The sequence below is a fragment of the Vicugna pacos genome, chromosome 11, assembly GCF_048564905.1.
Source record: "Vicugna pacos chromosome 11, VicPac4, whole genome shotgun sequence".
NCBI lineage: Eukaryota > Metazoa > Chordata > Mammalia > Artiodactyla > Camelidae > Vicugna > Vicugna pacos.
In genome coordinates, this window is record NC_132997.1 from 101837699 (window position 1) to 101865219 (window position 27521).

At 64.2% G+C, this 27521-nt stretch overlaps 1 protein-coding gene across 1 annotated transcript; it reads left to right on the top strand.

The window, feature by feature from the left end:
* Window positions 1–26962, top strand: ADGRA1 (adhesion G protein-coupled receptor A1). Its single transcript, XM_072972383.1, has 7 exons — window positions 1–221; window positions 888–1080; window positions 7822–7949; window positions 8999–9122; window positions 13862–14007; window positions 23414–23512; window positions 24246–26962. Exons 2-7 carry the CDS (start codon window positions 1078–1080, stop codon window positions 25447–25449), a joined length of 1704 nt encoding a protein of 567 aa, XP_072828484.1. The 5' UTR covers window positions 1–221; window positions 888–1077; the 3' UTR covers window positions 25450–26962.
* The last annotated feature ends 559 nt before the right edge of the window (window positions 26963–27521 follow it).

The following is a 27521-nucleotide window of genomic DNA, read 5'->3' on the forward strand; positions in this document are numbered from 1 at the left end:
ACTGAATGTCGGCTGCTCCTGGCTCTGACTCATCCTCCGGGGTGCAGAGCCCCGGCCGGCGCTGGGCTGCGGTCCTGCAATCTGTTGATAACTCCACTTGCAGGCTCCAGAGCGCTGCCTCTGGGATGGAAAACTGCTCCCCAGACCCGAGAACTCACCGCGGCTCGCCGCCAACGGGAGGCACAGGACCGTGGCCACTCCAGCTGTTTTCACCAAAATAGGTGAGAAGTTGGACTGTGCGTCTCCGGGGTTTGTGGCAGGTGGGCCCCAGTGAGGCAGCGACAGGGCCCGGGGAGGCAAGCTCGGAGCCCACTGGCCGTGGTGTCCACTCCCTGGCCGCTTCCTGGGCGCCAAGCCAGGGAGGCGATTCCTGCTGTTCCGAGTGCAGATTCTGGATAACTTTGGGTTCCACTGACGGCCCGGAGCCGCCAAAGGACTCAGTCTGTGGGGGGACACAGACCCTGAGGTCCAGCCATGTCCAGGCAGCAGAGGCTTCCGTCCGCCCGGGCTGGCTGTTCCCTGGGAGATTAATTCAAGCTCTGTTGACTCCCTTGATTTAAACTGACAGGCAGGCCGTGCGTGTTTCTTGCAGCCCAAGACTGGGTTGAGTGTCTTGTGCTGGGATGGTGAGCAGAGGTGGGGTTTCAAACACGGGGAAGGAAGGGTCCCCGCGCAGCGTGTGGCTGTGGGCCAGGTCCCTCCGAGGCCCTGAGGCCCAGGTTGGCCCGGAACCTCTGCTGCCCAGACGGGCCCGAGACAGACACTCCAACAGGCTGGCTGGTGGAGAGGAGCCAAGGTGGGGGCCAACTTTGGGAGGTGCTGCCGGCCATGCTGGGGGTCCCCTGCGGAGGGGGACCCCCCCACCTGACCCTGCCCTGTCTTCGCAGATGGGGGAGGCCTCTCCACCCTTGCCCGCCCCACCGCGGTCGCCAGGGGCTCGTCCCCGTGGCCGCTGTTCGGGACCTTGACCTTCCAGACGGCCATGGAAGCTGGAGGGGAGAAGGGTGCAACATAATCGGCCGGGCAGGCAGCGCCACCTCCACCCCCTGCTCACACCTCAGTGACTTCTCTGTGCTCATGGTGAGTACGTGCGGGGCCGCCCACCCCCGCACGGGCCCCGGGCAGGAGCAGGAACTGCCCCGTGCCAGGCTGCGGGCAGGGGCCGGGGCTCCAGGCTGCCCTCGCCCAGTGGACCTTCTGCTGGCTGCTCACAGACCATACTAATGAGGTGCCGGCAGGCTGCAGCGTTGACTCACTGGCTTCACGGGAGACGGCGTCCTGCCCCCACCCCAGGCTGTGACCTGTGAAAGCTTCCTCCGGCCCCGGGCTGGGCGCCTCCCACTCCGGCCCCTAGGCTCCACACGCGGCTGCCCACCGCAGCCCTGCCGGCCCCTTCCCCCAAAAAGTTGGCTGAACTGATGGCAGGGGATGTGGGTGGGCTTCCGCTGCAGGGACACCGAGCTTGGAGGTCGGGTCTCTCTCCAGAGAAGGGGGTGCGGCCACCGTGAGCAGCGGGGGGGGGCTCGTCCTGAAGGCAGGGGCACTTCCTGTGCTGCCCCCCCGCTTGGATTCCGGAAAGGCTGACGCCTGTAAATAATGCATTGTGTGTATGCGTGTGTGTGTGAGGGACAGCGGCCAGCGCGTGCGGGGAATGCCGATGGCCGGAGGACAGGGAGGCCAAGGTGGCCGAGGCTCGGACAACGACGGCGAGTCGCTAGGGCAGATGCGACTCCCCACAAGGAGGGGTTCTGAGTCACCGGTGCATCTTCTTGTTCAATTTGAAATGTCAAAACAAGGGAGAAGCTTTTAGCCAGAGGTCAGCGCTGCCCGCAGAGCTGCCCCCCGGCCCGCAGGCTGGGGGCCGGCGCCAGCCTCTCAGAGGCCTGAGGGTCACGTTCCAGGCACAGCCCAGCTGCACCTCCAGCTCGGTGACCCGAGCCAGCCACCTGTTGCCCCCAGCACGTCCAGGCCTCTGGGGCAGCCGTGTCCGAGGTTCTGTATCCTCACATTTGGATCCTCGTTTGCAAAATGGGTCCTTGTCACTGGCAGATGAAGGGTGAGCCAGAGGTCAGGGCAGGGGGCCAGCACGGCCCCTCGGGCCCTGCGCATGTGCGCTGTCCTCCCCAGCATCAGCCCCGTCTCCACCTCCTGTCTGACCCTTTGGCCCTCCCGTGAGAACCGCCGGGCGGCCCCGGTTGGGGGCCCTCCTCCTCGAGTCCGTCCCACCCTCTCCCCACCCCGGCCCCCAGCCCACTCCACGCAGGCCCGTCAAGACTGCGGGAATCAGCTGGGCTACCCTCGCCCGGAGAGTTTGGAATCTCAGCTGTGCGCTGAGCTTTTATTCCTGACAAGTAACACTTACGCTGGAGAGGCTTTCCGGAAGGACAGAGAATGCCCAGCCTGGCGTGTGGGCTGCAGCTCGGCTGCAAGCACTTTCCTGAGCGCGTCTGAGAGTCTGAGGTGTAGACACCTGGGCGGCTGCCCGTGGCCCTGGGGCACGAGGGGAGGAGAACCAGCAGGGCTGGCTCTGGCCCTGCCACACTCCCACCACCCGCTTGGCCCTGGCGGTGAGCTGCCCCAACCCCTGTGGTCGGACAAGGCGCCTCCGGCCCCCAGTTGTAAAGACGCCGTGGTCGCCAGCAGGTACGACCAAAGCTGAAACCACGCTGCTCTCTGGGCGATTTCCTGTGGGACTGCTGGTGCCCCACGCACCTTCTGAACACGCCGCCTGCGTGCCCTCGGCGCCCGCAGGATGGTGAGTTCCCGGCGCCGCCCCGGGGGGCTGGGGGGCTGCAGCCCCATCTCCAGCGGGTAGATCCCAGGCCTCACACCCCCGCCCACCCGCCCAGCACTGACCACAGCTGCTGTCAGGGGCTGACCTGCACGGCTGTTCCCGCGATGGTGCTGCCAGCTGTCAAGTTCAAGCAGGTTCCAAAATGCAAGCGGCTTTGCGCCCCGTAGTCTTCTGTGATCCTCACTGTCAGCTCAGGGCACAGTGCTCTTCAAGGGAACAAAGTGGCAGGCTCTGGAGTCGGAGGGAAACCCGTCCAAACCCGTGTGCTGTTTCCCTGAGTCGGTGGTGCCACCACACCTGTCTCGGGAAAGAGGGTGAGCCCACCCGCTCACTCATGCTGGGGCCTCAGTGGCACCATGGCCTCGCTGGTGGCTTTGCTCCGTGTGGCCCAGGCCCAGGAGGCATGGCCTGACCTCGGTGTGTCAGGGCATCCTTCGCCAGGTCCTGCAGGGCCCGGAACCAGGACAGGGCGCGAGGCCAGGCCTGCCCCAAAGACAGACATGCACGCTCAGGACGCCGCTGCTCTGCACGGAAGCACCCACGTTCAAAAGGCAAGAGTGGAGTTGAAACCCCGGAGAGACCAGGGAGGTTGCAGGGCAGAGACTGGAGGCCGGGGCTGTGGGTGGTCTGGGAGGGAGGGAGCCCGCAGGGCGTCGGGGCTCTGTCTGAGCCAGCGGGACCCCAGCCAAACCTGCTGCTCCCACCGCCCGCATCCGCCCGCGACACCAGTTCAGAGGCTCAGGGAGTTCCTCCGGTTTGTTGCTCTTTATTCAGTCCAATATTTCAATTTCTATAAACCTCTAAAACCTACCTTCCTCTCGCAGAGTTTATCGCCCACCCGATGGCTCCTCTCTGTCTGTGTTGACAGTTTTAAGCAAGTGACCTCCCGTCTGGAAGGAAACCCCCGTGATATTTCTCAATGTATTTTTCTCCAAAGTTCTTCAGACTTCAGCCGGCCCACACATCCTCAGAAGACAGCAACAAGCCACGGAAATGTCCAGTTAGGGTAACTTGTGCTCCAAATGAGTAAATTACTTACCTTTTGCATCTGCTCCCCCCGGGACACTGTCCCGGAAGGTTGACAGATCGAGAGGTTGGAACCACATTAAACAGCACACAAGGGACCGCAGGCTCCCCCGAGGTCAGTCTGGTTGGGACGAGACTGGGAGGAAGGACAGCCCTGCCCGCCCCGGCCGCCCGCAGACCCAGCGCGGACGCCTCGCTGCGCGGGAGGGACGCCCGCAGATGGTCCGCACCTCGGCCTGCAAGAGGCCACGCGAGCGACCCCGGAGTGGACCTCTCCCCTCCCTCCTTCTCGGCTTTCTTGACATCCTGGTTTAGCTGATTTGCAGTGCCTACCAGCAAGGACACATCTGGGGAAAATCGTAATAACACGTGACAGAAAAGCGGAAATGGGAACAGACCAGCCTGGGGGCTGCTGCCCTGGGTGGGTCGCTCCCGCCTGCAGGCTCCACGGACAGCGGGGCCAGGGCTTCTCAGAGGAGACAGCAGCCCCGCCGGCCATCCTGCGGGCGCAGAAGTGACGGGACCCGTGGGCTCCAGCCCCACAGCCGGGGGCAGGACTGCGGCTCCGGCAGCCGGCGTGCGGCCATCCGCCAAGGAGGCTGGCGGTGGCCTTCACCCCAGCTTGTCTGTGGGTTCTGTGGACCCCTCTGCACACTCCGTCCCTGTCACTGGTCCCAGGAGCCCTGACGGCCCCGCAGCCCCCGAAGGTCGTGTCCAGAGAAGGCAGTCAGCTCGATGCTGTTTGACCATGTGCTGGGCCATTACAGGGACTTTGCCCACGGAACACCTGCAGGGTGGATTCTTCCAAGAGGAACTTGTACATGTGTGAACTTTAAAATATAAAACGTATCTCCGTTTTGCATTACCTACTTTGAATTTTAAATGTCACCTCTAAAAATGTAGAAAGCACTGTTGATAACTCTAATTTAGAGAAAGAAAAAAAAACCAGGAGGCTAAATGGAATTGAATCTGTTTCTTCTAAAACATACATGGTGGATGCAGTCACTCGGGGCCAGGGACCCCTTCACCTGGGTGAGGCCCCAAAACCGGGGCCTCGACCGGAAGGCAGGAGCCCCGGAGGTGGGGAGACCTCGGGCTGTGCGAACACTGGTCCTGCACTGATGCTCCAGGGTGCGTTCCTGCTGCAGGAAAACCAGCTCTGACCCTTGTTTGGCTTAAGACAGAGGGTCTGTGCGTGTGAATGAAGTGGCAGATAGGACGCGTCTGGAGGTGAGCCCGCCACCACGGTCCGGCTGCTGGACACCCCTCCCAGGGCCAGATGTGCTGATGGCTCCCGGACACAGGGACCCCGGCCGTCCAGTCCCTGCGGGGATGCTGCTTGGGAAGCGCGGGCTAGCTTTCCTCGACCCCTCTCCACCCGCTGCCCCTACCCCCACCCCAGACAAGAGTCAGGGGTCTGACCTCGGTCTTTAGGGGCAGCGAGGTAGCTCCCCAGTGTTCACACCACAATGACGACACCCCGAGAAGGTGGACACACCCGGGCCCTTCACCTCGGGGCACCGAGGACATGGTCCTGATAGGGTCGGTGAGAGGACGGGGCACCGGCCGGTCCTGGAGCGGCTCTCGCGTGCAGACGTGAAACCGGAAGCCAAGGTGGGCTTTTGTGAAGAGTCAGGGGGTCTCAGACCCAGCTGATGTTACGGGAGGAACAAACCATCGTCTCCATGAAAAGAGCGGGCACAGGCCCAGGACACGTGGCCGCCTGTGGGACCTGGGCCCGCTTGCTCCCAGCCGACGGCTCTCAGACGAACCACAGGCGAAAAGGCCACTTGCGGTCAGGGCTTGACCAAGGAGACCCGGTGTCCGCGATGTTCGCCTTGAGTTGCATCTGACAGGAGGCTGGTGCCCTCGACCTGACGGGTGCAAAAGTGCCCTGGGACTCTCAGCCGCGGGTCCCCTTCCTGCCACCCTGATGGCAATGTGCCGGGGTCAGGACGCCCCGGTGTCCCTGACGCCAGTGGGAGCTGAACGTCCCTGAGAAATGAGGGGCAGCCTGTGTTTCCGGCCCTGCACACTCTTTCTTACAAAATGCCTGTTCTCCACTGGGCCATTCTGCCCGTCATGGGGGCCCCCCTCCCCAGGCGAAGGCTCCTGCTTGCGGGACCGGGCCCCGTGGCCTTCACGCCCTAGGCAGTGGCTCCACCAGGCATTGTGTGAGGCTGGGAAAAACCGTCCTTGCAAGCCGTGCCAGGCCCGTTGCCCCAGGGCCATGCCTCCCCAGGCGGCTGGAGCCAGCAGAACCTCCGGGTCTCCCTTGGGGACACTCTGCATCCCCGTCACCTTGAGGCTGCCTTTCCTCCTGAGCTCGTGGTTTCCTGGGATCTGGGCTGTGAGCAGCATGTGTCCTACTGACAGCCCGTGTGTCCGGGTGGGCATCACTGATGGTCTGTGCACGTCCACACCTGCCAGTCAGACTTCCTAGCCCGTGGGCAGTCGGGCCCCAAGCACAAGGGCGGCCGTGGTGAGGTCTGTGGAGTGGCTGTCCAGCGCCTCCCTGGCCGTCGGCTCACTCTGGGACCGGACACTGTTCCTGCTTCGCGTGTCAGCCGGGCCCCTGCACAGCCAGACGCTGAGGAGCCCCCAGGCGTCCACGTCACTCAGGGCCTTTCCCAGGTGATGGGACTCCATCAGCCGTTGCCAGGACAACAGAGAGCCGTCCTCATCAAAGTCCCTGCGTCGGGGCCGAGTCGGGGCCGAGGCCCCACTGGGTAGTGGGCGGCTCCCTCTGAGCACATCCCGCACCTGCTGGCTGGCAAGGTGTCATCTCAGCTGGGCTAATGACAGGTGTCCCTCAGGAGAAAAGCAGCTTGAGGGCTCAGACAGGCTTGCTTTCTGCCTCCTGCCGTGGACGGGCCACAGCCTCTCCGGCCATCTCTCCATCCCCCATTCCCGGTCTGGAGGCTCCACCAGCTGCGCCTACTGCCTGGGGCTTGTGCGTCTGGAGCCGCCCTTGGCCCGGGGTGGGCATGTCAGCACTGGACACCGCCGTGGCCTGGGGACGGGGCCAGTGCAGAGGCAGGCCCCGCCCTGACCACCCACCCCATGGTCAACATGGGGGCAGCTCTGGGGCCTCACCGGGGTTCTGGCAGCCCTCACCAGTGGGCACGGCCCCCAGCCTGTCCTCCCAGAGCCAGGCACATCCCCCAGGGGCCATGGGGGCAAAGTGGGGGGTTCAGGGCCTGGGCTGGGGGTCAAGCAAGGACTTCACCCTCTGGCCTGAGCACCGAGAGCCAGACCACCCACCCAGTGGGGAGCATTTGTCCCCAAGGGTGACAGTAACAAAGTCTCACACGGCAGGTGGCTTAAACCACAGGAATTTCTTTCTTGCGGTCCTGGAGCTGGACGTGCAAGGCACAGCTGCACGCAGGCCGCTTTCTCCTGAGGTCTTGTTCCTTGGTGTGCAGACAGCTCCTTCCCACCATGTGGGCCCGCGGCCCTTCCTCCGTGTTTGAGCTCCCACTGTCCCTATTCTTACAGGGACGCTGGTCCTGTGACCTCGTCCACCTGAGCCATGTCCCTAAAAGCAGAGCGTCGGTGGGTGTGAGGCTCAGACCTGGGGCCTGGGGTGGTCTGATGTGAGCTGCTGCCTCTGCAGCCGCATCCAGGCCTCCGGGGCAGCCGTGCCCTCAGCTGAGCGAGCGCCTCTGACAGACGCAGGTGCCCCGAGGCTCCATCAGCGGCACTGGGTGGGAAGGAGGCCAGAGGCCAGAGGCCAGCTGCCGGGCACAGCGGAAACACTGTCCTTCGGGAGCTGCCGTCAGAGCCCACAAAGACGTTCGCAGCGAAGCAGACCCACCGGGGCAGTGTTTGTCCTCCCCTGCCCAAACAGACTGTCCGCCTCTGCTGAGACCCAGCAAGTCCCCACCTGATCCGAGAATCCTCCCACCAACGCAGGGAGAGCCCAGGGCCGAGGGAGAGCCCAGTGGGTCTGCCCAGGCACCCGGCCACGTGGGTCACGCTCTGCTCTGTGTCCTCTCCAGGATCTGAGGGCCGTCCTCTCCCTGCCCCAGGCCCCCGGGGAGTTCCTGCACCCCGTGGTGTACGCCTGCACCGCCGTCATGCTGCTCTGCCTGCTGGCCTCCGCCGCCACCTACGTCCTTCACCGCAGGTGAGGCGCCCTGCCCTGGACGCACGCCCGCCTTCCAGTGCAGACCCTCTGGGAGACCCCTGCCCTCGCGTAGCAAGAAGTGCCCAGGAGGGATGTCACAGGTGGCAGGCCGGCGCGAGCCTGGCAGTGGCCGAGGGTGGCCAAAGGTTCAGGGACAGCCACGCCCTCCACGCCAGCCTCCCCGTTCTCGTCAGTCAGCTGCAGTCCACCCCCTCCACTGGCCAGACACCCTGGCCGCCCCACTCTGGGCAGTTGGAGCAGCCGGCAGAGCCCTTCGGGCAGCTCTGCCTCTGCTTTGTCCAGAGGAGAGTCCAGCTGGTTTCCTGCTGAGCTGGTTCCCGGGCCACCTCTGCCTGGGGAGAGGGCATCACATGAAGATTCACTGAGAAATGTGAGGCGGGATGCTGGCCCCCAGCAGCGTGAAGTCCACAATAAGAGTCATGTCCACAGCTGGGGTCGGGGAGGAGGCTTGGGTGCGACTGAGGCCACAGAGGAGCTGGGGTAGCGATGACAGCAGCAGGCAGAGGCTAAGCAGTCTGTCTGGCTATCACTGGGTCCGGGGTGGTCGTGGACATGGACACGCCACAGGCACATCCTAGTCCAGGGAGAGGCTGGGCTGTGGGGGGGTGTTCCAGTGCGTCCGAGCCACCAGGTGTCAGACGTCCACTCAGAGCGGAGAGAGCTCTGTCCCAGGAACCAGGAGGCGTGGCTGGTGGCTTTCCTCTCTCCCCTCTCTGTCTGTGACCTTGGACAAGCCCCAAGGTCTCAGGGCCTCAGTGTCCTCACCTGTCCCACGGGCAGGTGCTCCAGATTCCCCAGGGGACTTAACACCAAGCCACCCCACGGCCACCGACCAAGGGGGATCCAGCAGGGTCTGTCCTTCCCACAGTCTGGTCTTTCCGGAGTGTCGCTCTCGGCCCCGTCTCAGCCAGGCTCTGAGCTCCTCAGCCCCTTCCCCCACCGACGGGACGTGGCTCTCGGCGAGCGGGCTCCCGCCTGCGCTGCGCCCCGAGATGCCAGGTCCTGACGCGAACTCTCCGTCCCCGCAGCGCTATCCGGATCAGCCGGAAAGGCCGGCACGCGCTCCTGAACTTCTGCTTCCACGCGGCTCTGACCTTCTCAGTGTTCGCCGGCGGCATCAACCGCACCAAGCACCCCACCGTGTGCCAGGCGGTGAGTGCTGCCTGCCCTCATTTCCCTGCAGACCTGCAGGGCCGTCAGCTCTCCCACCGAAGGGGAGGCGCGTGGCAAGTGCCCTGCTAGCGGGATGACAGCTGAGTGTTGCTCAGGTGTTTCTCGTGAAGGGGCGTTTACGCACCCAGGGTCTGCATCGCAGTTTCTCCCCGTGTGAGTCTGCAGCTTGGCCCAGCGTTCGATCATGTCATTTGATTTATTTTTCAACTGGACCAGCTTTCTCCAAGGCGTAAGGTGACATGTTAACTAGACATTCCTTGCCCAACAAACGGAGCTCAACCCAGAGCTAGGGACACGACCCGCCTCTCCCGCTGAGGCTGTGGGGCAGAAGCGTGGGGCGGGGCCCCCTGCCCCCTCGGTCCAGGTAAGAACCCACGGGTGCGCGTGGACAGCGCAGGGAGCTGTAGTCAGCAGCCTTGACGACTTAGAACGGGAAGGAGTCTGTGTGTGTGTGACTGAATCGCTGGCCCAACGCCGTAAAGCAGCTCTACTCCGGTTAAGAAGGAGAGACCCCGCGGAAGTGCAGCTCCCAGTCAGGGAGGGGGCTCGGTCACTGGCAGGTCACGGGGCCCCAGGCCACAGACAGCCACGTGCGCCCGCCCCACACGGCCCGCGGCGGAGCTCGCTCTGGGGAGGTCTGCTCCCACTCGCGTGAAAAGGGAGCTCCGGCTCCGGGCATGGAGAGGACAAGCCACGAAAGGTCTTCTTCCCACCCCTCAGCCTCGCCTGAACTTTCTTTAAAAAGAGGGGGAGTATGAACTGCCCTTCGGTCCTGATGGAGCTCAGAAGAGGCCCTTCTGTCAGCTGCCAGTCGAGGACAGGCAGCCCGACGCACCTTTGCAGCTGGACACCGAGGGACCCAGGCTCTCCTCTCTCCAGCCTCTTGCCAGCCGCTTACTTGGCTCAGCCCAGTGGATATTCCCACAGCTGGACTGTCTCCCCCAGGTGCACAGTTCCCTCCAGGTGCACGTTCCCCTCCAGGTGGACCATCCCCTCCAGGTGCACAGTCTCCTCCAGGTGGACTGTCCCTCCAGGTGGACCATCCCCTCCAGGTGGACCATCCCTCCAGGTGGACCATCCCCTCCAGGTGGACAGTCACCTCCAGGTGGACCGTCTCCTCCAGGTGGACCATCCCTCCAGGTGGACCATCCCCTCCAGGTGGACAGTCACCTCCAGGTGGACCATCTCCTCCAGGTGGACCATCCCCTCCAGGTGGACCATCCCTCCAGGTGGACCATCCCCTCCAGGTGGACAGTCACCTCCAGGTGGACCGTCTCCTCCAGGTGGACCGTCTTCTCCAGGTGGACCGTCTCCTCCAGGTGGACCATCCCCTCCAGGTGGACCGTCTCCTCCAGGTGGACCATCCCCTCCAGGTGGACAGTCACCTCCAGGTGGACCATCCCCTCCAGGTGCACAGTCTCCTCCAGGTGGACAGACACCTGCAGCACCCAGGCAGGGGCTTGGTGGGGGCTGCCCAAGGACCACAGGGCATCTTACCAAGGCCTTGGTGGGTGTCTATCTGCCTGAAGCAATTGGAGGGAGTGTCCCAGCTGCCTGCATTAGGAAGTCACACGCTCCCCTTACAGCCTTGGTTGCTATAAATTCAACAAGAGTTTGTTGACAGCTGTGGGGGCTGCTGCAGGCTGTCACCTGACACCCACGTGTGCCGGCTGACCTTGGTGGCCATCTGTCCCCAGGAGATGACTTGTTCACCTGCACAGACAGTAGTGGCTGGCGACTCACCCTGGAAATCAGTGGCCAAAAGGCACGTGCCCCGGGGGTGCCTGGGGGAAGACTCTGTGTGCGCTCCTGCCCACACACCCTCCACCTGCAAGCAGGAGCCAGGCCCGGAGACAGCACCGCTGCCCCAGCCTCCCCCGCTTCTCTACACAGAAGGGACGTCACTTCCCTGCAAATCCACCTTAGGGCTGACATCCCATCGGGAAGTCGCTCCCGGGGCCCTGCAGAAAAGTCACCAGCACATATCTGAACGCCGTGCTGAGGGGTAGACACGCTCCTGTCAGCCTCTGGACAGCGTGGAAGCACCACGGGGGGAGCCCCGGGAAACCAGCTCGCTGTCCTCTGTGAGCACCTGCTGTGGCGCGGCGCCGTCTGGAAGCAGCAAAATGCATGGTCACCTTCATGTCTGCACTCTGCGTGCTGGACTCTACAGCAGGGGCCCTGGGATCCTGACGGTACGGCCAGGCCCAGTCCCCCTCCCAGTCCTGTGGTCCTGGGAGCCCCACCCTCCCCCAAAGCCGGGAGCTGTCCTCCAGCCCGCCAGCCAGACAGAGGCTCCCAGAGGCCAGGCGTCCTCCTGGAGGCCGGGTGGACCCCGAAGTGCGTGATGGGCGGGGGCCGAGCAGGCCTGGGGTCTGGAGAGGCGAGATCTGCAGGGGCCCTGTTAGCGTGGGACACACCCGGTCCCCTCGGGGTGACAACCTCAGGACCACCAGAGGAGCAGGCTCGGGCCCAGTGTCGCTGCGGCCTGGCTTTCCGACTGCGTCTCCTGAGGGAAGCAGGGCATCACCCGCTCACTCGCAGACGTGCGTTGGCCCCGGCCGTGCGGAGCAGGGAGAACAGCATCCCGGCAGGGCGGTCCCGGTGGCACGCAGGCCAGACGTAACCCACCGGGCGCATCAGGAGGAGCGATGGGGGCAGAGCGGCCATAGGGACCTCAGGAGCCCTCGGTGAACTTTCCTGCTGCCCGCCCACTGCAGACACGGCTAATGTCACAGAGGGTGGGCCGGGCCCGCCCACCACTCACTGGAGAAGAGAGACCCCTGGGAGGCACAGCTTAGAACCCAGAGGGGAGGCCTGACAGTTAACCTCATGTCGAGCTGATGAAACACGGATGCCCAGGCGTTTGGTCAAACAGCTTCCTGGGCGGGTCTGCGGGGGTGTGGCTGCAGGCGGTGAGCATCCGATCCAGTGGCCTGGGGAGGGCACACGTGCGCCCAGCAGCGGCCCCTCCCACCACGAGGGTCTGAGAGGAACAAAAGCCTGAGGAAGAAAGACCTCAGCCTCCTGCCTTTGGACTCAGGCCCAGACCGGAACCACACCGTCGGCCTCCTGGGCCTCCAGCTCGGTGACAGCAGAGTCTGGGCTCCTCGGCCTCCAGAGGCAGAGGCACGCAAGCCAGCTCCTTACAGCAAACGTGGCTCTGCGTCAGCAGCCGTTAGCCTTCCCCCCAGCCCTTTCCCTGCCGTGACAAGTGACAGCTCACCACCGCCTGAGGCCTGAATAGACTCCTGCGGCCAACCTTCCCCATCCAAGTGTTGCTCAGCATCGCAAGGAAGCGATATCGGAGAGGTGGTCCAGAGCTCTGGTGGCTGCAGAGAATAGATGGTTGTTATGGTGATAAAATGATGCCTGTGAGCTGTGCTGAAGAGCCACGTGACGTCAGGAACACGGCGGCCTGGTGGCCCGGAGGCCCGGAGGCCCCACCCAGGCCTGTGCGTCAGCCCTGGCCCTGGGGCCAGAAGCGTGGGCTGGGTGGCCGGGCGATGGCCAGGCAGCCGAGGAGGTAACCCAGCGACCTCTCCATGGTCCAGCCTCGAGGTGGCGCCGGGGAGACAGAGGTCTGCTCTTTACAGCTTCTCATGATCCACAAATTGCATAGCCTGGTGAGGCTCCGAGCAAACGGGCGAGGGCACAGCCCCTTCCCCCCGCCTTCCGGGCCGGATCAGCTGCGGGGCCGAGGCTGGGGCTCCTTCAGAGGATGCGACTCTGTTTCTATCCACACATGACGGCAGCCACTCTGCTGTCCCTGGAAAGGAGGTCAGACTGTGCTTCCGTCGAGGGCCAGGCCCACACGGTCCCTCTTTCTCCTTTTCGGGTGCAGGGAGTTCTAGCCCCCGGTTCCAGTGCCTCCTCCTCTCGGCCAGGCCGGGGCAAGAAGGTGACCTCAAGGCACCAGGCACACACGACCGCGTGACGAGATCCAGGCCAGGCTGAGGGAAAGGCTGGACCCTCCCGGACAAGGGGAACCACCTGAGACCGTACAGCGGCCCCGGGGCTCTCCCACCCCCCACAGCACTCCCGTCAGTTACTACAGACCTTCCTGTGGTCCAAATTGAACTCTGGATTTGATAAATCATTACAATGGTGCAATCTTACTTTCTTCAGAGAATCTCTGTGTTCCTTAAACATTTACATCCTTTCCATCTACAGCCAGATTTTACTTGTCATTCTGAAGTGGCAGGTCGTTACTTCAACGGTAACCTCAGGATCGGATGGAGGCAGGAGTGTGGAGTGTGTAACTAGCTAATGCAGTGCCCCCGGCCATGGGCGGCTGGGCTGTTTCCATAGTAACGAGCCACTCGCCCGGCAGGGAGTGGACCTCAGCCTCCGATCCCCAGGGCGTCTCACTCACCTGCAGGGCGTCTGGGAGACCGCGGGGCTGGGCACCGGCACTGAGACAGATGTGTATACGTGTGCAGGGGCCGTGAGCGGGGAGCGTGTGCTCACCTCGCAGGACGGCCCGCGGGCCCCGCCCCCACCTCCCCGCAGGACAGCGAGGCTGCCCTGTTCCAGGACCCACATGTCTCCAGGAGCCCGTAGGCCCCTGTGCAGGGTGGCGTCTGCCCCGAGAACCCTGGGGCTCCTCCCAGTCTCCCTCCCTCTCACCATTGAGGTGTCCCCGAAGGACGCGAAGCAGGGCGGCTGGGACCTGGGGAGGCGTGCCGCGGTGGGCTCACTGGCCCTCTTCCCCCCAGGTGGGCATCGTGCTGCACTACTCCACGCTGTCCACCATGCTGTGGATTGGAGTCACCGCCAGGAACATCTACAAGCAGGTGACCAAGAAGGCCCCCCTGTGCCCGGGGACAGACCAGCCACCGTACCCCAAGCAGCCCCTGCTCAGGTACCGAGCACACGTGCCTGGCCACCTCCGGCTACTAGAGCCCCCGGCCCTAGACCTCCTTCCAGGGGTCTCGGCAAACTGGCCACGAGGATACTTGGGGCCCGAGGATGACCCGATGGCCCAGGTGGCAGGGGTTGGGGTGGGGCGCTGTGTTGGGGTGGGTGCCCAGGGACGGGGTGCAGGGGCAGTGCAGGCAGGCCTGCGTCTGTCTGCATGCTGGGCGTGCCCTCCTGTGTGCTGAGCTGCCGCTGGGAGACCCCTGCGCCCTCTGTGGGTGGGCGCGCATGGAGACGGCTCTGTGGTGGGTCAGCACCCTGGTCTTGGCTTCGGCTCATTCATGGGTCTTGGAGACCTAAGAGGGAGCCAAGTCACCCTCACCTGCTGGTCTCAAGGTGACCAAGCAGCCTGGGCCTTTTGGCCAGTGGCAGGCGGATTTGGAAAGGAGCCCCCACTCCAGCCAGCCGTCCCCATTGCTTCCTCGGGCCAGGAGGGTTCGAGGTGGATGTGGCAGGAACGGACCTGGGGCTGGCGGGAGCCGGAGACCTCCTCCCAGAGCCCCGAGCCCGGGAAAGCCTGGGGGCTCAGTCTGTCCGGGGCTCAGTCTGTCCGGGCCACAGCAGGAGGCCGTCTCACTCCCCGTCCAGGAGCAATCTCGGCTCCTGGAGACAAGGTTGTGCTTGCCCCCGTCACCGGGCGGCTGTCCTCACAGTCAGTGTTCCGCTGGCTCTACCCTGCCACTTTCTGAACCAAGACTGAATCCAAATTGGCCATTGGCAAGAGCCCGGCTCCCATGGGCCTGCGTGGCCCTGAGCCTGGGCACCAGCTGCTGAAAGCCGTCTGACCTGCCACCGTCTCCAGGGCATCACCTGAGCTCAAAGAGCGCGAGCCACTGGCTGGGCTTCCCCAGAGCGACGGCTCGTGGTGGCTCACGCCTCGGCCAGAGGCTGCCCTGGACGCTGGCCGGGGCGGGGGGACTTGGGTGTTTGGGAAACTTTCACCAGGGATCCCGAGATGGCCCCACGCGGGTGGTCCCCGTGAGGGGCAGCTGCTGCCAATGTGAGGCAGTGGCCTGTGCGAGGGGTTGGGGACGCCCAGCTCCTCAGACCGAGCTCTGTCTGGCTTTGAAACCGAAGGGCCGTCGGCCAGGCCTAGGCAGGCCCGCAGCCCAGCAGAAGCCCGTTCGGAGGCAGATGAAACAGCGTCCTGTGTTGCTTACGTAACAGGACCCTTGCCCCAAGGTTTCCAGCACAACCTGGTTCTCAGATGGAGCAGACGCCCCGACAGCCGGGCCGTCGGTGCTCCCGCAGGGACTCCGGCCAGGGCGGGGGTTCATCACCTCGCTCCTCCTGCTCAGGAGGCCCCAGGTCCCCTGGGCTAAAAATCAGTCTCAAAATGGTTTGGGGCCTGAAATTGATTGAAGAGTTGCCCGGCCTTTTGAAGAGTGGGGCGGAGCACACTGTTTTCTCTCTGGCGGCTTCAAAAGGCATGTAACCCAGCCAGACGCCAGGGGCCACAGGGCTCAGGGTGGGGGGCTGGCCCGGGCCCGTCAAACTCGCTGCTCCTCTCAGTGCTGCCTGGAGACCAGCCCCGAACCCATGTCCCCTTCCTTTGGTACAAGAAGCCTTAACACTAGGGTGTGTCCACATGGTGCTCGGCCCCCACCCGTCTGGGCAGGCACACCCCCCACAGGTGCACATGGGGGTGGCGGAGTTGGAGGTGGCGAGTGGAGGGGCAGTGGGGGGTGGTCCACTGCAGACCTGCTCCCCTGCTGCTCTCTCTGGTCCGGCCCGGCCTGGGGCTGGCAGCCTATGTGATGAGCTGGGCCTTCTCGGGGAGACCAGAGGCTGACTGTGGGGACCCCAAGGACTGGAGACTTTCCTCCCAGGCCCCGGGGCGCTCATGAGCTGCCCTCCACACTCCGGGCCCTGAAGTCGTTCTCAACCCAGAAGCACCCTTATCAGTGGGGCCCTCCCGCCGCCCAACCACGGGCACCCTTTTTTCTGCCTCCCTGACCCCGCTCCCAGTGCTGGGAAGTCCCTGTGCATCACCAGCACCACCTCCTGCCAGGGTGTCGTGGGGAGCCGGCCAGCAGGTCGCCACACGTGTCCGGAGCCCCGAGGAGGGCCTGGTGGTGCGGGCAGCGGCCAGAGCCCCCAGCCCCGCTCTGCAGTTTCCCAAAGAGAAACAAAAAGATATCAGCTGTGAAATCCCACATGAGTATTAAACTTGCTTTCTCCATTTCTGCAGAGACAGTCCTTGAATTCTGACAGGGATCACGCCGAGTCTGTAGGGCACATCAGGAGGTGCCGCCTTCTAATGCCAGTAACAGGATCTAGTCCGTAAACGCAGTCTTCTTTGACTCTTCCTGAGAGTGCTTTCCAATTTTCAGGGCGCACGTCTGTGCTCCGCGGCCAAACGCTTCCCTGAGTAGTTCCTCTGCTCTTGTAAACGGGACTGCTCCCTTCGCTTTGCGCTCAGGCTGAGCACTGCCTACGTGCAGAGACACCGCTGGTCTTGTGTGTTGCGCATGTCTTGCGACTTTGCTGGAATGGCTTCCAGGTCCGGCGGCGTCCTCGTGGATCGTATGCGCGTCGTGTCGTCGGCGTGGCGGGCGTTTTATTGCTTGGTTTCCGGTTCCGATTCCCCCACTCCCTGTCTTGCCTAGCTGCTCTGGCTGGAACTCCCAGGCTGCACTGGCCTGCTCTCCTTTTTCTTAGTCTAGCTAATGGTCGGCCAGTTCTGTTGGTCCTTTTAAAAGAACCGTCCGATTCCATCGATTTTCTGTATTTCCTTATCTCTCTGTTTTGAAATAGAGGCCCTGTATTGAGCACAGACTGCCAGGCTGTCTGCTAAAGGGTCGGTGTGTGTTTCACAATTATTCTCCATTTGTTTAGAACAGAAAATGCGTCCAACACAGTCAGTTCCATGATACCTCGTAGCTCGCAGAGCGCTCCCACACGCGTTAGCGGGAACGTGGCTGGTTCCACTTTACAAACAAGGGCGCTGAGGCGTGAGGGGTCCAGGTTGTCCCAGTTTGGGCGTCAGCAGCTCATTAGTAAAATCTCCTCCGTTGTGTCATCTTTGCTCTGTCTCTGTTCCTTCCTTCCCTCTGCTGTTTCGAGCTCAGTGTGTTCCTCGCAGCGTGAAGCCAGACTCCACGTCTGAGGCCCTTCTGCTGTGACTGCGGAGGCCCCGGCCCCGGGTTTCCCTCTGGCACCGCCTCCGCCGACCCGGAGGCTGTGGTGTCTCGTGGGCTCTTCCTTCGCCTCAAGGCCCTTTCTGACCGTCCTTGCGGTTTCGCCTTCCGCCTGCTGGGTACACGTGCGTGCGCTGTTTATCTACCTCAGATTATTCGGTTTCCAGGGGAAAGTAAGACTCCGCAGAATTGTGCTGGAAGCCTTCGTGACAGCTGGATGAGGAAACTCCAGCCTCACGGAAAGGGCCACGTGGCTGAGGGGGGAGAGCTCGGTTCCAGGGAAGGGAAACACACAGAGCTTCGTCCCTGCCCACATTTAGGAAGCTCTGAGGGCAGGGCCAGGAGCCAGGGAGGCTGGAGAGGGGGCGGGCGACTCCGCAGGTCCTGCTGTGTGGCTGCCCGGCCAGGTCTGCTTTCCCTGTGTGAGGAATGGAACAGGCGTGGAGTGTGGCCAGGCCCTGCGGGGTCACCTTGATTCAGGCCCCGGGCCAGGCCCAGGCATCACCGAGCAGAGCTCCCACCTCAAGGCTGTGAGGTGACTGTGAACTGGGCCCCTGGCCCGCCGGTGCTGCCCTGGGGCCTCCTGCTGGGGCAGCACCTCCTGGAGCCGACAAGGAGCCTCTGAAATGGGAATCTGCGGGCAGGACAGACGCGGAGCCTCAGCTGGGCCTGGGGTTCTCGGCAGCAGGACCACCTGGCTCTCCCCAGCTGGGGAGGCCCAGCCTGGGGAACCAGCACGCGGGCACACAGGCGGCATCGTCATGGGCTCAGGGAGAGAGGAAGAGAGAGCAGAGCGGGCACCCAGGGGAGCCGCCCAGGGAGGGGGCCAGACTGTACGTGGACCCAGGCCAGGAGCCCCGTCCGGCTCCCACCACCAGGTCTCCCTGAGCCAGGACACAGCTCCTTCAGCCCATCGTGGGGTCCTCTGGCACACCGCGACCTGGAGGGACTCCGTGCAGAGCCTCCCGTCCCACCACACCGTCCAGTGTCCACGCAGCCTTGGTCCAGCCTTCGTGCCCCGTGGTGCTGGTGCCGCCTCCCGAGGTCCCAGCACGACCAGCAGCGTGTCCACAGGGACGTGAAACCACACCCGAGCCCCGGCGTGTCCTGCTCGTTCACGCTGAAACCACAGGTAGATAAGTGGCTATGACTCCGTGAATGTCGTCTACTTCGGCCTTGGGTGAACGCGCTCAGAGCCCGTATGGGCGGGAGAGGTCTGATCCAGCTCCGCTCTGACACGAGGGGCCAGAGGCTCAGTGTCGCCGTGGGAGGCCTGGGTCTCCCCGCCCCGTCCGGGCTCCCGTGGCTCAGCACAGAAGCAGAGGCTCCGTGCCTGCGGTTGAACAGGACCCGCACGGGGCCCACGGTGGGAGAAGACACGCCGGGCCGCATCCGGGAGGATCAGGGCGTGCAAAGTGGGGAGGGGGTTCTCAGAAGGCAGATGCCGTGAGGGTCATGAAGCCCCCACCCCAGAGGACACGTGGACGAGGCTGCGGAGAAGGCATGCTGTGCTCACTGTCAGGGTCACTGTGCCACAAGGGGCACCGGCAGGGCCCTCCTGGGGCCGCCATGGGGTCAAGGGGTGTTGGCTCCAGGGAGCTTCACTGGGTTGGAAAGCCAGCCCAGCAGCAGGAACAAGTGGCGGACGGAGCCCAGGGCGGGGTTTGCCGGTCAGGGTGTGAGCCACACTTCGGAGGCTGAGAGGGTGTGGGGGCGCCCAGCAGGACCCCAGATGGAGGAGTCTTCACGCAGGACGACCACACCGAGCCGGCTCCTTCCTCCAGGAGCAAAACGCACTGGGACTTCTGTCCAGGGAGCCAGGTGGAACTCTGTCAGGTTGGCCCCGGGGACTGGCCACGTGGCTGCCCCCACAGCCCAAGCACCGCAGCAGCTGAGCTCCCAGCCCCACACACAGAGCAGCTGTGTCAGTCAGTGAGGTGGGGACACACTGGGAGCCGGGTCCCCACGCCACACGTCCAGGAGCAGAGCGGGCCGGCGGTCAGCACTCTCGCCCGTGGAGGGGGCGCCGTCCAGGACAAGCTCCCCAGCTCTCGACACGTGTCCGACTGTTTGGGTGAGAGAAGAGGGAGAAAAGCTGGAGAGAAAGAGACCAGAGGTTCCGAGACACTGAGGGAGACAGCAGGGCCGGGATCCCCGTGCAGAGGGACTGGGAGCCTCAGCGCGGCCACCCTGAGGGCCATCACGGCGAGGAGGACTGGGCGCTGAAACGCCACGACCATCTGTCCCCTCAAGCCCTGGTCAAGCTCTCTCTGTCCTTGTCCCCGTCTGCCTGCCTGTGTCATCACCACGCAAGGTGCTGTGTACGATTTGGTGATCACAGGTCCCCAAGCCCAGCCATTCGCAGGTCGTCCAGTCCACGCTGGGGTGTGGCTGGCCCGCCGTGCAGGGCGCGCAGGACTGTGGTCCCCAGTGGACGGGACAGGCAGCTCCCCAGCTGCCCCGCTGGCCAGTCCCCTTCAGCCGAGGCCTCTGAGTGGACATGTCTCTCCACTTCGCCCTCATTAATGTCTTAGTCCATTTGGGTGAGGAAAACAAAACAACACAGGTCAGTGGCTTAAAGAGCAGACACTTACTTCCCACAGTCTGAAGGCTGGATGTCCAGGAAAAAGTCACCAGCAAATTCGGTGTCTGGTGGGGACCAGTGTCCTGGCTCCTTGATGACCGTCTTCTTGCTGTATCCTCACAGGACAGGGAGCCGGGGGACTGCGGGTCTCCTTGAAGACCCCACTCCCATGCGTGAGGCTCCACCCTCATGACCAAGGCCCATCCTGGCACCATCGCCCCGGGGTTAGGATTTCAGCACGGTCGTCGGATCCGCAGGAGTCAGCCAAAGTGGACCCACCTCAGAATCAGAACTTCTTGCTCAATTTTAAGATGCTCAGGGGGCTAACCCCCAGTTCAGCTGCACATAATTGCAGCCTCATTTCTCGGTCTGTTCTGCCCTTTCTGATAAGTGCACCTAGATGGCTTCCCGTTACTTACGGTTGGCTGGTGGGTTTTACCTGAAGAAGCCGTTGGCGCTGAGGTGCCCACATCCTGGCGGTTCGTCCTTTTGTCCCCCACACAGTGGATGCCCACTCTGGACAGCCTGCGGGTGGAGGCATAGTTCCCTGGGGTCCCTCTGCCTGGATCCCTCCTCGGGCAGCAGAAGTTCTGAAGACAGGCACCACCTGGGTCGTGCTCGGCCAAGCCCTGGGCTAGCGGCTCCACTCAGCCCCTCCGGTGCAACGGCGGGAGGGGTCCAGCCTGACGCCCGTGTCCCCAGAGGCCCTGGGAGGCCACACCCAGGAGCTGGCGTCCTGCTCTCAGACTGGCCGAGGAACACAGGAGCCCTTTCCAGGTAAAAGTGAGCGCACAGCCCCATGTGCTGGCTCCTGTCCCTGAGTGAGTCCTGGCCAATGTGCTGCTGCGTTTCAATGCATCCTGGTGGTCGTGAAGCATCCCAGTTACGTTTTCCCCTCAGGGCACACTCTGAACAGACCATCTGCTCGTCATGGTCAGTGCTCAGACGCCCCTCACGCTCGCGTGGCCCCGGGGTCTCTGTCCACCAGCTTTCCTCCAGGCATCAAATCCCCGATGGTTATTACCTCCCTCCATCCACCCTGGTCAGTGCAAGCTGGACACGAGAGGCCGTGTTCCACGCACGTCAGTGACTCTGAAAGCCAGCTACTCGGGCAGGGGTTTAGCTGCTCCTTCATCGAAGCTGAAGCCATCAGCCTGATCTCTAGGGTTTCAGGAGCCGGATCAGCACGAAGGATGCTGCCTGGACCGGGAGGACGGCATCGCCCTGGAGGATCCTGGCCTGACAGGCGGGCCCGGGCAGGTGCCCTGGATCACTGCTGCCCGCGTCTGCACGTGACGTTCCCTTTGCCCCCTGGGCTGCGCCAGCCATGTGTCCACCCCTGGATGCCGGCTTCCTGTGACAAACAGTCTCAGTGCGGGGGTCTCAGTGCAGGGGCTCCGGATGACCCGACTGGTCAGACTTCAGAAGAGGGCCTGGACCCTGCCCCACCCCCGCCATCCATGTGCCCCCCCCACCCCCGCTCAGCTCCTCTGGCCTGGGTGACCGTCACCTCTGGCAGGGAGGTCACCACAGGGCCCTCCTGGGTGCTCGGTGGCAGACGGGGGAGGGGCTCCAGAGCGGACAGAAACGGCCGAGGGCAGGGCTAAACCAGGTGCAGGCAGGCTGGTCCTCAGGGGCCCCAGGGTGGGGTCCGCTTCTGTGTCTTTCCAGCTTCTCGAGGCGGCCCCTCCAACCCGGGGTTACAACCTCATTGGAGTGGGTGGGGCTGGAGTTGGCTGGTGATGGGTGGGGCGGGCCCCCAGCCACTGGACGAGCTGCGGCTGCTGCAGGAGGGTCCTTGCTGGGGCCGGCAAAGGCCGACACTGGCCCGGGCAGGGCTCCACGGACTGCAAGTCCTGCTCGTCCGCACCGCGAATAGCGGCAGCAGCAAGAAGTTTCCTGCGGCGGCCTCCAGCGCCCTCTGCTGGCCGAGCCCGCACCGCAGCCAGGGAGCCGGCTCGCCCCTGTCCCCCAGGAGTGGACGGGGAGGGGGAGCAGCTCTGAGGGGCCTGATGAAGCTCCCCGCAGAGGAAGAGCCGCCCAGCGGCCCGAGGGGGCCTGGGCGGAGGTGGTGGAGAGGCTGAGACAGCTTCACCTGCAGGTCTCGAGGGCGCCGTCTGGCTCGGACTACGCCGGGGGGTGGAGGAGCCGCACAGTCCGGGACTATCCTTAAGCAGTTATATATATTTTAGAGAAATTAAGAGAAAACAAAACCTTCTATATTTACCCCAGTATTTAGTGTTTCTGAGGTTTTCATACGTCCAGGTTTCTGTCCAGTACAACACCCCTTCAGCCTGAAGGTTTCATTTGGCGTTTCTTGACGTGAAGGCCAGCTGACAATCCTCTTGGTTTTAACTTTGTCCAAATGTGTGTTTCTCCTTCAGTCGGAAGGATGCGCCCGCTGCATACAGAATTCAGGGAGGCACAGTGTCCCCTGTGAGTGACCCTATGCAGGCTCATTCCACTCCCACCCGTGGCCCTGGACCCCACTGGGGACACGACACCGTCACACTGATTTGGGTGTTTGCAAACCCCGGAAAACCACTCCCATCTCTAGGGGGTGGTCTCTGAGCTGACCCCTCAGTCCTGCCCCAGAGGCCGCACATCACGCACCACCCCCACCCTAAGTGACAAGGAGCGTGCTGCATGGCCAGGTGCCTGTGATGTCCTCACACGCCAGCATCCCACATCAGTGGTCAGGCCCTCAGATGGCCGTGGCTGGAGCTGCTGGCCCTGCAGACCGGAAAGCCAGCTCACAACTGGGGTGGGGCCAGCTTCCATCCATGAACTGCTGCCCTCCTGGGGACGGGTCAGATGCCAGAACTTACCCCCAGGCAGCTGGGACGCTGGGCTCCCAGGCAGCACAAAAGCTCCAGGGCCGACGAGCAGCCGGGACAGCCCCTGTAGTTCCTCTCTCCAAGGTTACCAGGCTGACTGGCCTCCACAGGCGCAGGCTGGTCTCCGGGGGCCAGCAACCTGCTGCAGCAGGTGTGAGCTGGGCTGCAGCTGGAGGCAGCTCCAGAGGGAATGCCACCGAGAGCCCCCGCAACCGGGGGATGAGCACGTCTGCCTGAGGGGCCTGGGCAGCTGACCACAGTATCCCCTACAGTCCCGCCCTGTCCACTACGGTCCCACTGCCACTCAGGGGCTTCATGTCTTTCTGGCCATTTCTGCTGCATGAACGAGAGCAAGCATTGCCCCCCCACCCCGCCAAGGTGCTGGGCCTGGCCAAGGCCATCTCTGTCCCTGAGCACAGCAGACAGCGAGCAGGGGTGGGGGACATGGGGGAGGCAGTGAGAGGATGTGGGGGCTGGGCGTGGGGATGGGCAAGGGGGGATGTGGAGGACACGGGGGAGGCAGGAAGGAATGCGGGGCGTGGGGGATGCAGGATATGTTGGGGGAACAGGGGACATTATGGGACTTGGGGGGAGGCACGGAGGGATGTGGGGCACGGGGAAGGCCAGGTCAGGCCGGGTCCGGCAGCAGCTCCTCGGTCAGGTTGGACCGGTGCTGCCCAGACAGCTGCTCGGCCAGGACACTTGGGCCTCGCCCCTCCTTGGCCTGGAGGAGGGCGGCGGTCCGGGGGGTGCGGGTGGGTCCTGGCAGTGAGTGGCCCCACCCCGCAGGCTCTACCTCATCAGTGGAGGGGCTCCTTCCATCATCTGCGGCGTCACGGCCGCCACGAGCATCAGGAACTACGGGACGGAGGGCGTGGATGCTGCATAGTGAGTACCAGGCTCTGAGCAGGACGGGGTCCTTTGTCTCCACGGCCCTGCTCAGGCCGCTCCTGCCTTGAGGCCACCTGGTGGCTGTGGCTGTGCCTGACGGTGACATCCTTGGGTGTCTCGGGCCCCAGGGGCCAGGTCCCCATTGGGCTCTCTCCCTGCAGTGTCCCTCCTGCCCTTCAGAGCAGAGCCTCCTCGGGCGGCCGGCCCCCGAGCTGCATGAGCACAGCTCTCGCAGGCCCCGTGACACTGGCTGAGCCCCCCGCATACCTCCCTCAGCTGCCCTGCTCCCTCGGGGGCTCCCCCTTCCCAGGCCCAGCACGGGGTGCCCCATCTGTCCAGCTGAGGACGGGGAAAGGCAGTCGACCCGAGAGAGCCAACAGCACCAGAGAGAGGCAGACAGGCAGCTCGCAACCAGGCCCGGCTCCTGCCTGCGCCCCCCCACATCCCTAAACACCATCCACGCCGTCTCAGGGCCCTGTCTGTGTTCCCTCATCGCACGGTTACCCTCCCTGTGGGAAACACCCTGGTCCTGTGAGCCCAGGGAGACCTCTGGCCCGAGCTGGCACGCTGCCCCATGTGGCCCCTCGCTGCCCCCTCGCTGGCCCCTCGCTGCCCCTTCTCTGGCCCCTCGCTGGCCCCTCGCTGGCCCCTCGCTGCCCCTTCTCTGGCCCCTCGCTGGCCCCTCGCTGGCCCCTCGCTGGCCCCTCGCTGACCCGCTCTCCTCCCACAGCTGCTGGATGGCCTGGGAGCCCAGCCTGGGCGCTTTCTACGGGCCGGCGGCCTTCATCGTCCTGGTCACCTGCGTGTACTTCCTCGGCACCTACGTCCAGCTGCGGCGCCACCCAGAGCGCAGATACGAGCTCCGGGAGCGGGCGGAGGAGCAGCAGCGGCTGGCGGGGCCAGAGGTGGCCCAGAGCCCCGGGGCCCCGCCTGGCTCGCCGCCTGCCCGCGCCACCCTGGCCGCCTCGCTGCTGCAGAACGAGCACTCGTTCAAGGCCCAGCTGCGGGCCGCCGCCTTCACGCTGTTCCTGTTCGTGGCCACGTGGACCTTCGGGGCGCTGGCCGTGTCGCAAGGCCACTTCCTGGACATGATCTTCAGCTGTCTGTATGGCGCCTTCTGCGTGACTCTGGGGCTGTTCGTGCTCATCCACCACTGTGCCAAGCGGGACGATGTGTGGCACTGCTGGTGGTCCTGCTGCCCCTCCCGCAGGGACCCTCACGCAGCAAAGCTCGGCACCCGCCCCGCACTTGACGCCAACGGGGACGTGCTGGGCCACGCGGCCTGCCTGCCGGACTCGCCGTGCCCTGGCAAGCCACTTGGCTTCGGCCACCCCCAGGCCAGCCACTGCAAGATGACCAACCTGCAGGCCACCCAAAGCCATGTCAGCTGCCTGTCTCCGGCCACGCCCTGCTGCGCCAAGATGCACTGCGAGCAGCTGATGGAGGGCACGGGCCATATCCACGTGCACGAGGAGGATGCCTTCGGGCACGACTCGCACCTGCACAGGTGCCCCCAGGGCAGAACTAAGCCACACTACTTCAGCCAGCACCAGGCAGCCGAGCAGGAGTATGCCTACCACATCCCGTCCAGCCTGGACGGCAGCCCCCGCAGCTCCCGCACGGACAGTCCCCCCAGCTCGCTCGAGGGCCCAGTGGGGCCCCACTCACTGGCCTGCTGCGCCCAAGGGGACCCCTTCCCCTTGGTCACCCAGCCCGAGGGTGGCGACGCCAGCCCCGTGGCCTATGGCTGCCCCCCGCGGCTGGGCAGGGAGGTGGCCCATGGCCCTGGTCACTTCGAGATGCTCCGGAGGACGCAGTCCCTGCCCTTCAGCGGCCCTGGCCAGAATGGGCTGGTCAAGGGGGACATGCCTTACGGCTCCGACAGCACCGGCAACATCCGCACGGGGCCCTGGAGGAACGAGACCACGGTGTAGCGGGCAGCCGGGCACCCTCGCCCATGTGGCCGCACACACGCGCGCCGGGCGTGCTTCAGTGCAGAGCCAGGACCTCTGCTGCAAGAGGGGGCGGGGGTCACCACCGGACCGAGCTTTGGCGGCACCCCACTGACCCCTTCAGCAGGAAGGACTGGAGCAGAAAGACGCTTTGGGCCACATCTGCCTCCACGGACCTGAGGTCAGACCAGCGTACACATCCAGGCACCTGCCTGCCATCCTGCCATGCCCGGTCCCCGGGGGGGGCAGCCCAGGGACGGACCGGGCAGGGATTCTACCAAGGGAGCAGCCCTCAGCACCCGCATGGCCCGCGCAACCTAGTGGGCATCCCACCCGCCCTGCCGCCTGCCCACGGCAGGAGGTGCCACCAACATTTTCTAGTGTTTCGTGTGCGTGTTGTTAAGTCTTGTTCCTGGGGGCAGACAGCCTGCCGGTCAGTCCAGAGCACTCTGGGCAGTTGCCATGAGCCCCTCCGCTGTCGTGGGGACTCCCGTCAGCTCCCTGCCCTGCACTGGCTCCAACCTCAGCCCAGTCTGGGATGCAGCCACGCTCCGAGAGACCGTCGGCGACCCGAGGCCTTTCCAGGGCCAGCGGGGGCCTGAAGGGTCGCGCCTTCGAAATGCCCAGATGTCCTTTAATATAGACTCAGCTTGCAACGCCAGCGTCTGCCAGGACTGGTCCCGCCTCCCAACAGGGGTGTTGGGGAACAGCTCCGTTCCCTGCCACAGAGAGGCACTGGCATTCCTGTGACCCTCCGGGCACAAAGCCGTGAGTCGGAGGACAGATGTCAATCATAGATCCTTCTGCGACAGCAAGTGGCACATCCCTCGGGAAGGGGTCTGTGCATCCCCACGGAGGCAGAGCCCAGACATCCAGGGGGACGTGCGTGTGAGCCCGGCAGTCATTCCTCCCTCCCGCCCTCCCTCCTTGGGTCTGTGGCACATGTGCACCCACACGCATGCACACGCACACGTGTTGGTGCACATGCCACGTACATGTGTGCGGGGTGCTCGCGTGCACAGCACACACCACACGCATCACACGCATCACCCGTGGACACATGTCTGCTGCACATGGCACAGGTGCACGTGCAGGGTGGTGTGTTGTCCAGCCACCCGAGGGCCGGGCTTGCTTCACCCTGCACAGCCTGGTCCCCAGGACTTGTCAGCAGCTGTGTCTGGGGGGGCCCCAGTGGGAGGAGGCTCTTCCTCATGCGCCTGGGGTGGGCGGCATGTCAGCCGTCCCTGGGCTGACTCTCAGTATCTGGGCCCAGGAGCCTGGCTTCCTGACAGTGAGGTTGTAATAGACCACGGTGCCTGGGGCCTGCCTCGAATCCCGTGTGTCCTCACAGGTCAACCTGACAGCAGCTGACAGCGCCGGCCCCCGTCCAGCCTGCTCACCTGCTTCCATGGCTGGTACGAACCAGAGACCTGGGGCGTGCTGGGTTCTCACTGTAGACGCAGAACTGTCCATGAAATACAGTATTTTCATCGTTCGCCCTTTGTGAGGCTGGTTAATAGCTTCCGTGTGCGCCTCTCTCCCTCGGGGAGGGGCAGCCTCTCCTCGGGGCACGGCCCCCCTTCTGTGCCCCTGGGCCCCTCAGGGAGCCCACCGTCCTTCCTTCCTGCCCTCGGCACCCCTGGCAGGACAGAAAGAGTGCCTCACCATCCAGACCAAAGAAACAGCATTAAACATTCCACACCATGTGTCAGTGTTGGCTCAGCCTCCTGAGTCCACCCGGGGAAGTGCTGCGACGTACTCCACCGGCAGGCAAAGGTTTCCGCGTATAGCAGTCCCCAGCACGGCCCCATCCAGGAGCCCTTCGCACGGAAGGAGCTTCTGAAAGGATGTGGGCAGGAGGTCCGCTGTGTGCACGAGTGTTTGTGAATGTGCTGGCACGTGTGCGTTGTGCTCGAGGTGTGTGTGTGTGCGTGTGCACACACAAGTCTGTCGTGTGTGGGTGTGTGTTGTGAGAACATGTGCAAGGGTGGGAACGTACTTCCGTGGGTGCTGTGTTTGTGAGTTGGGTGGTGGGCACGTGGATGAGCGTGTGT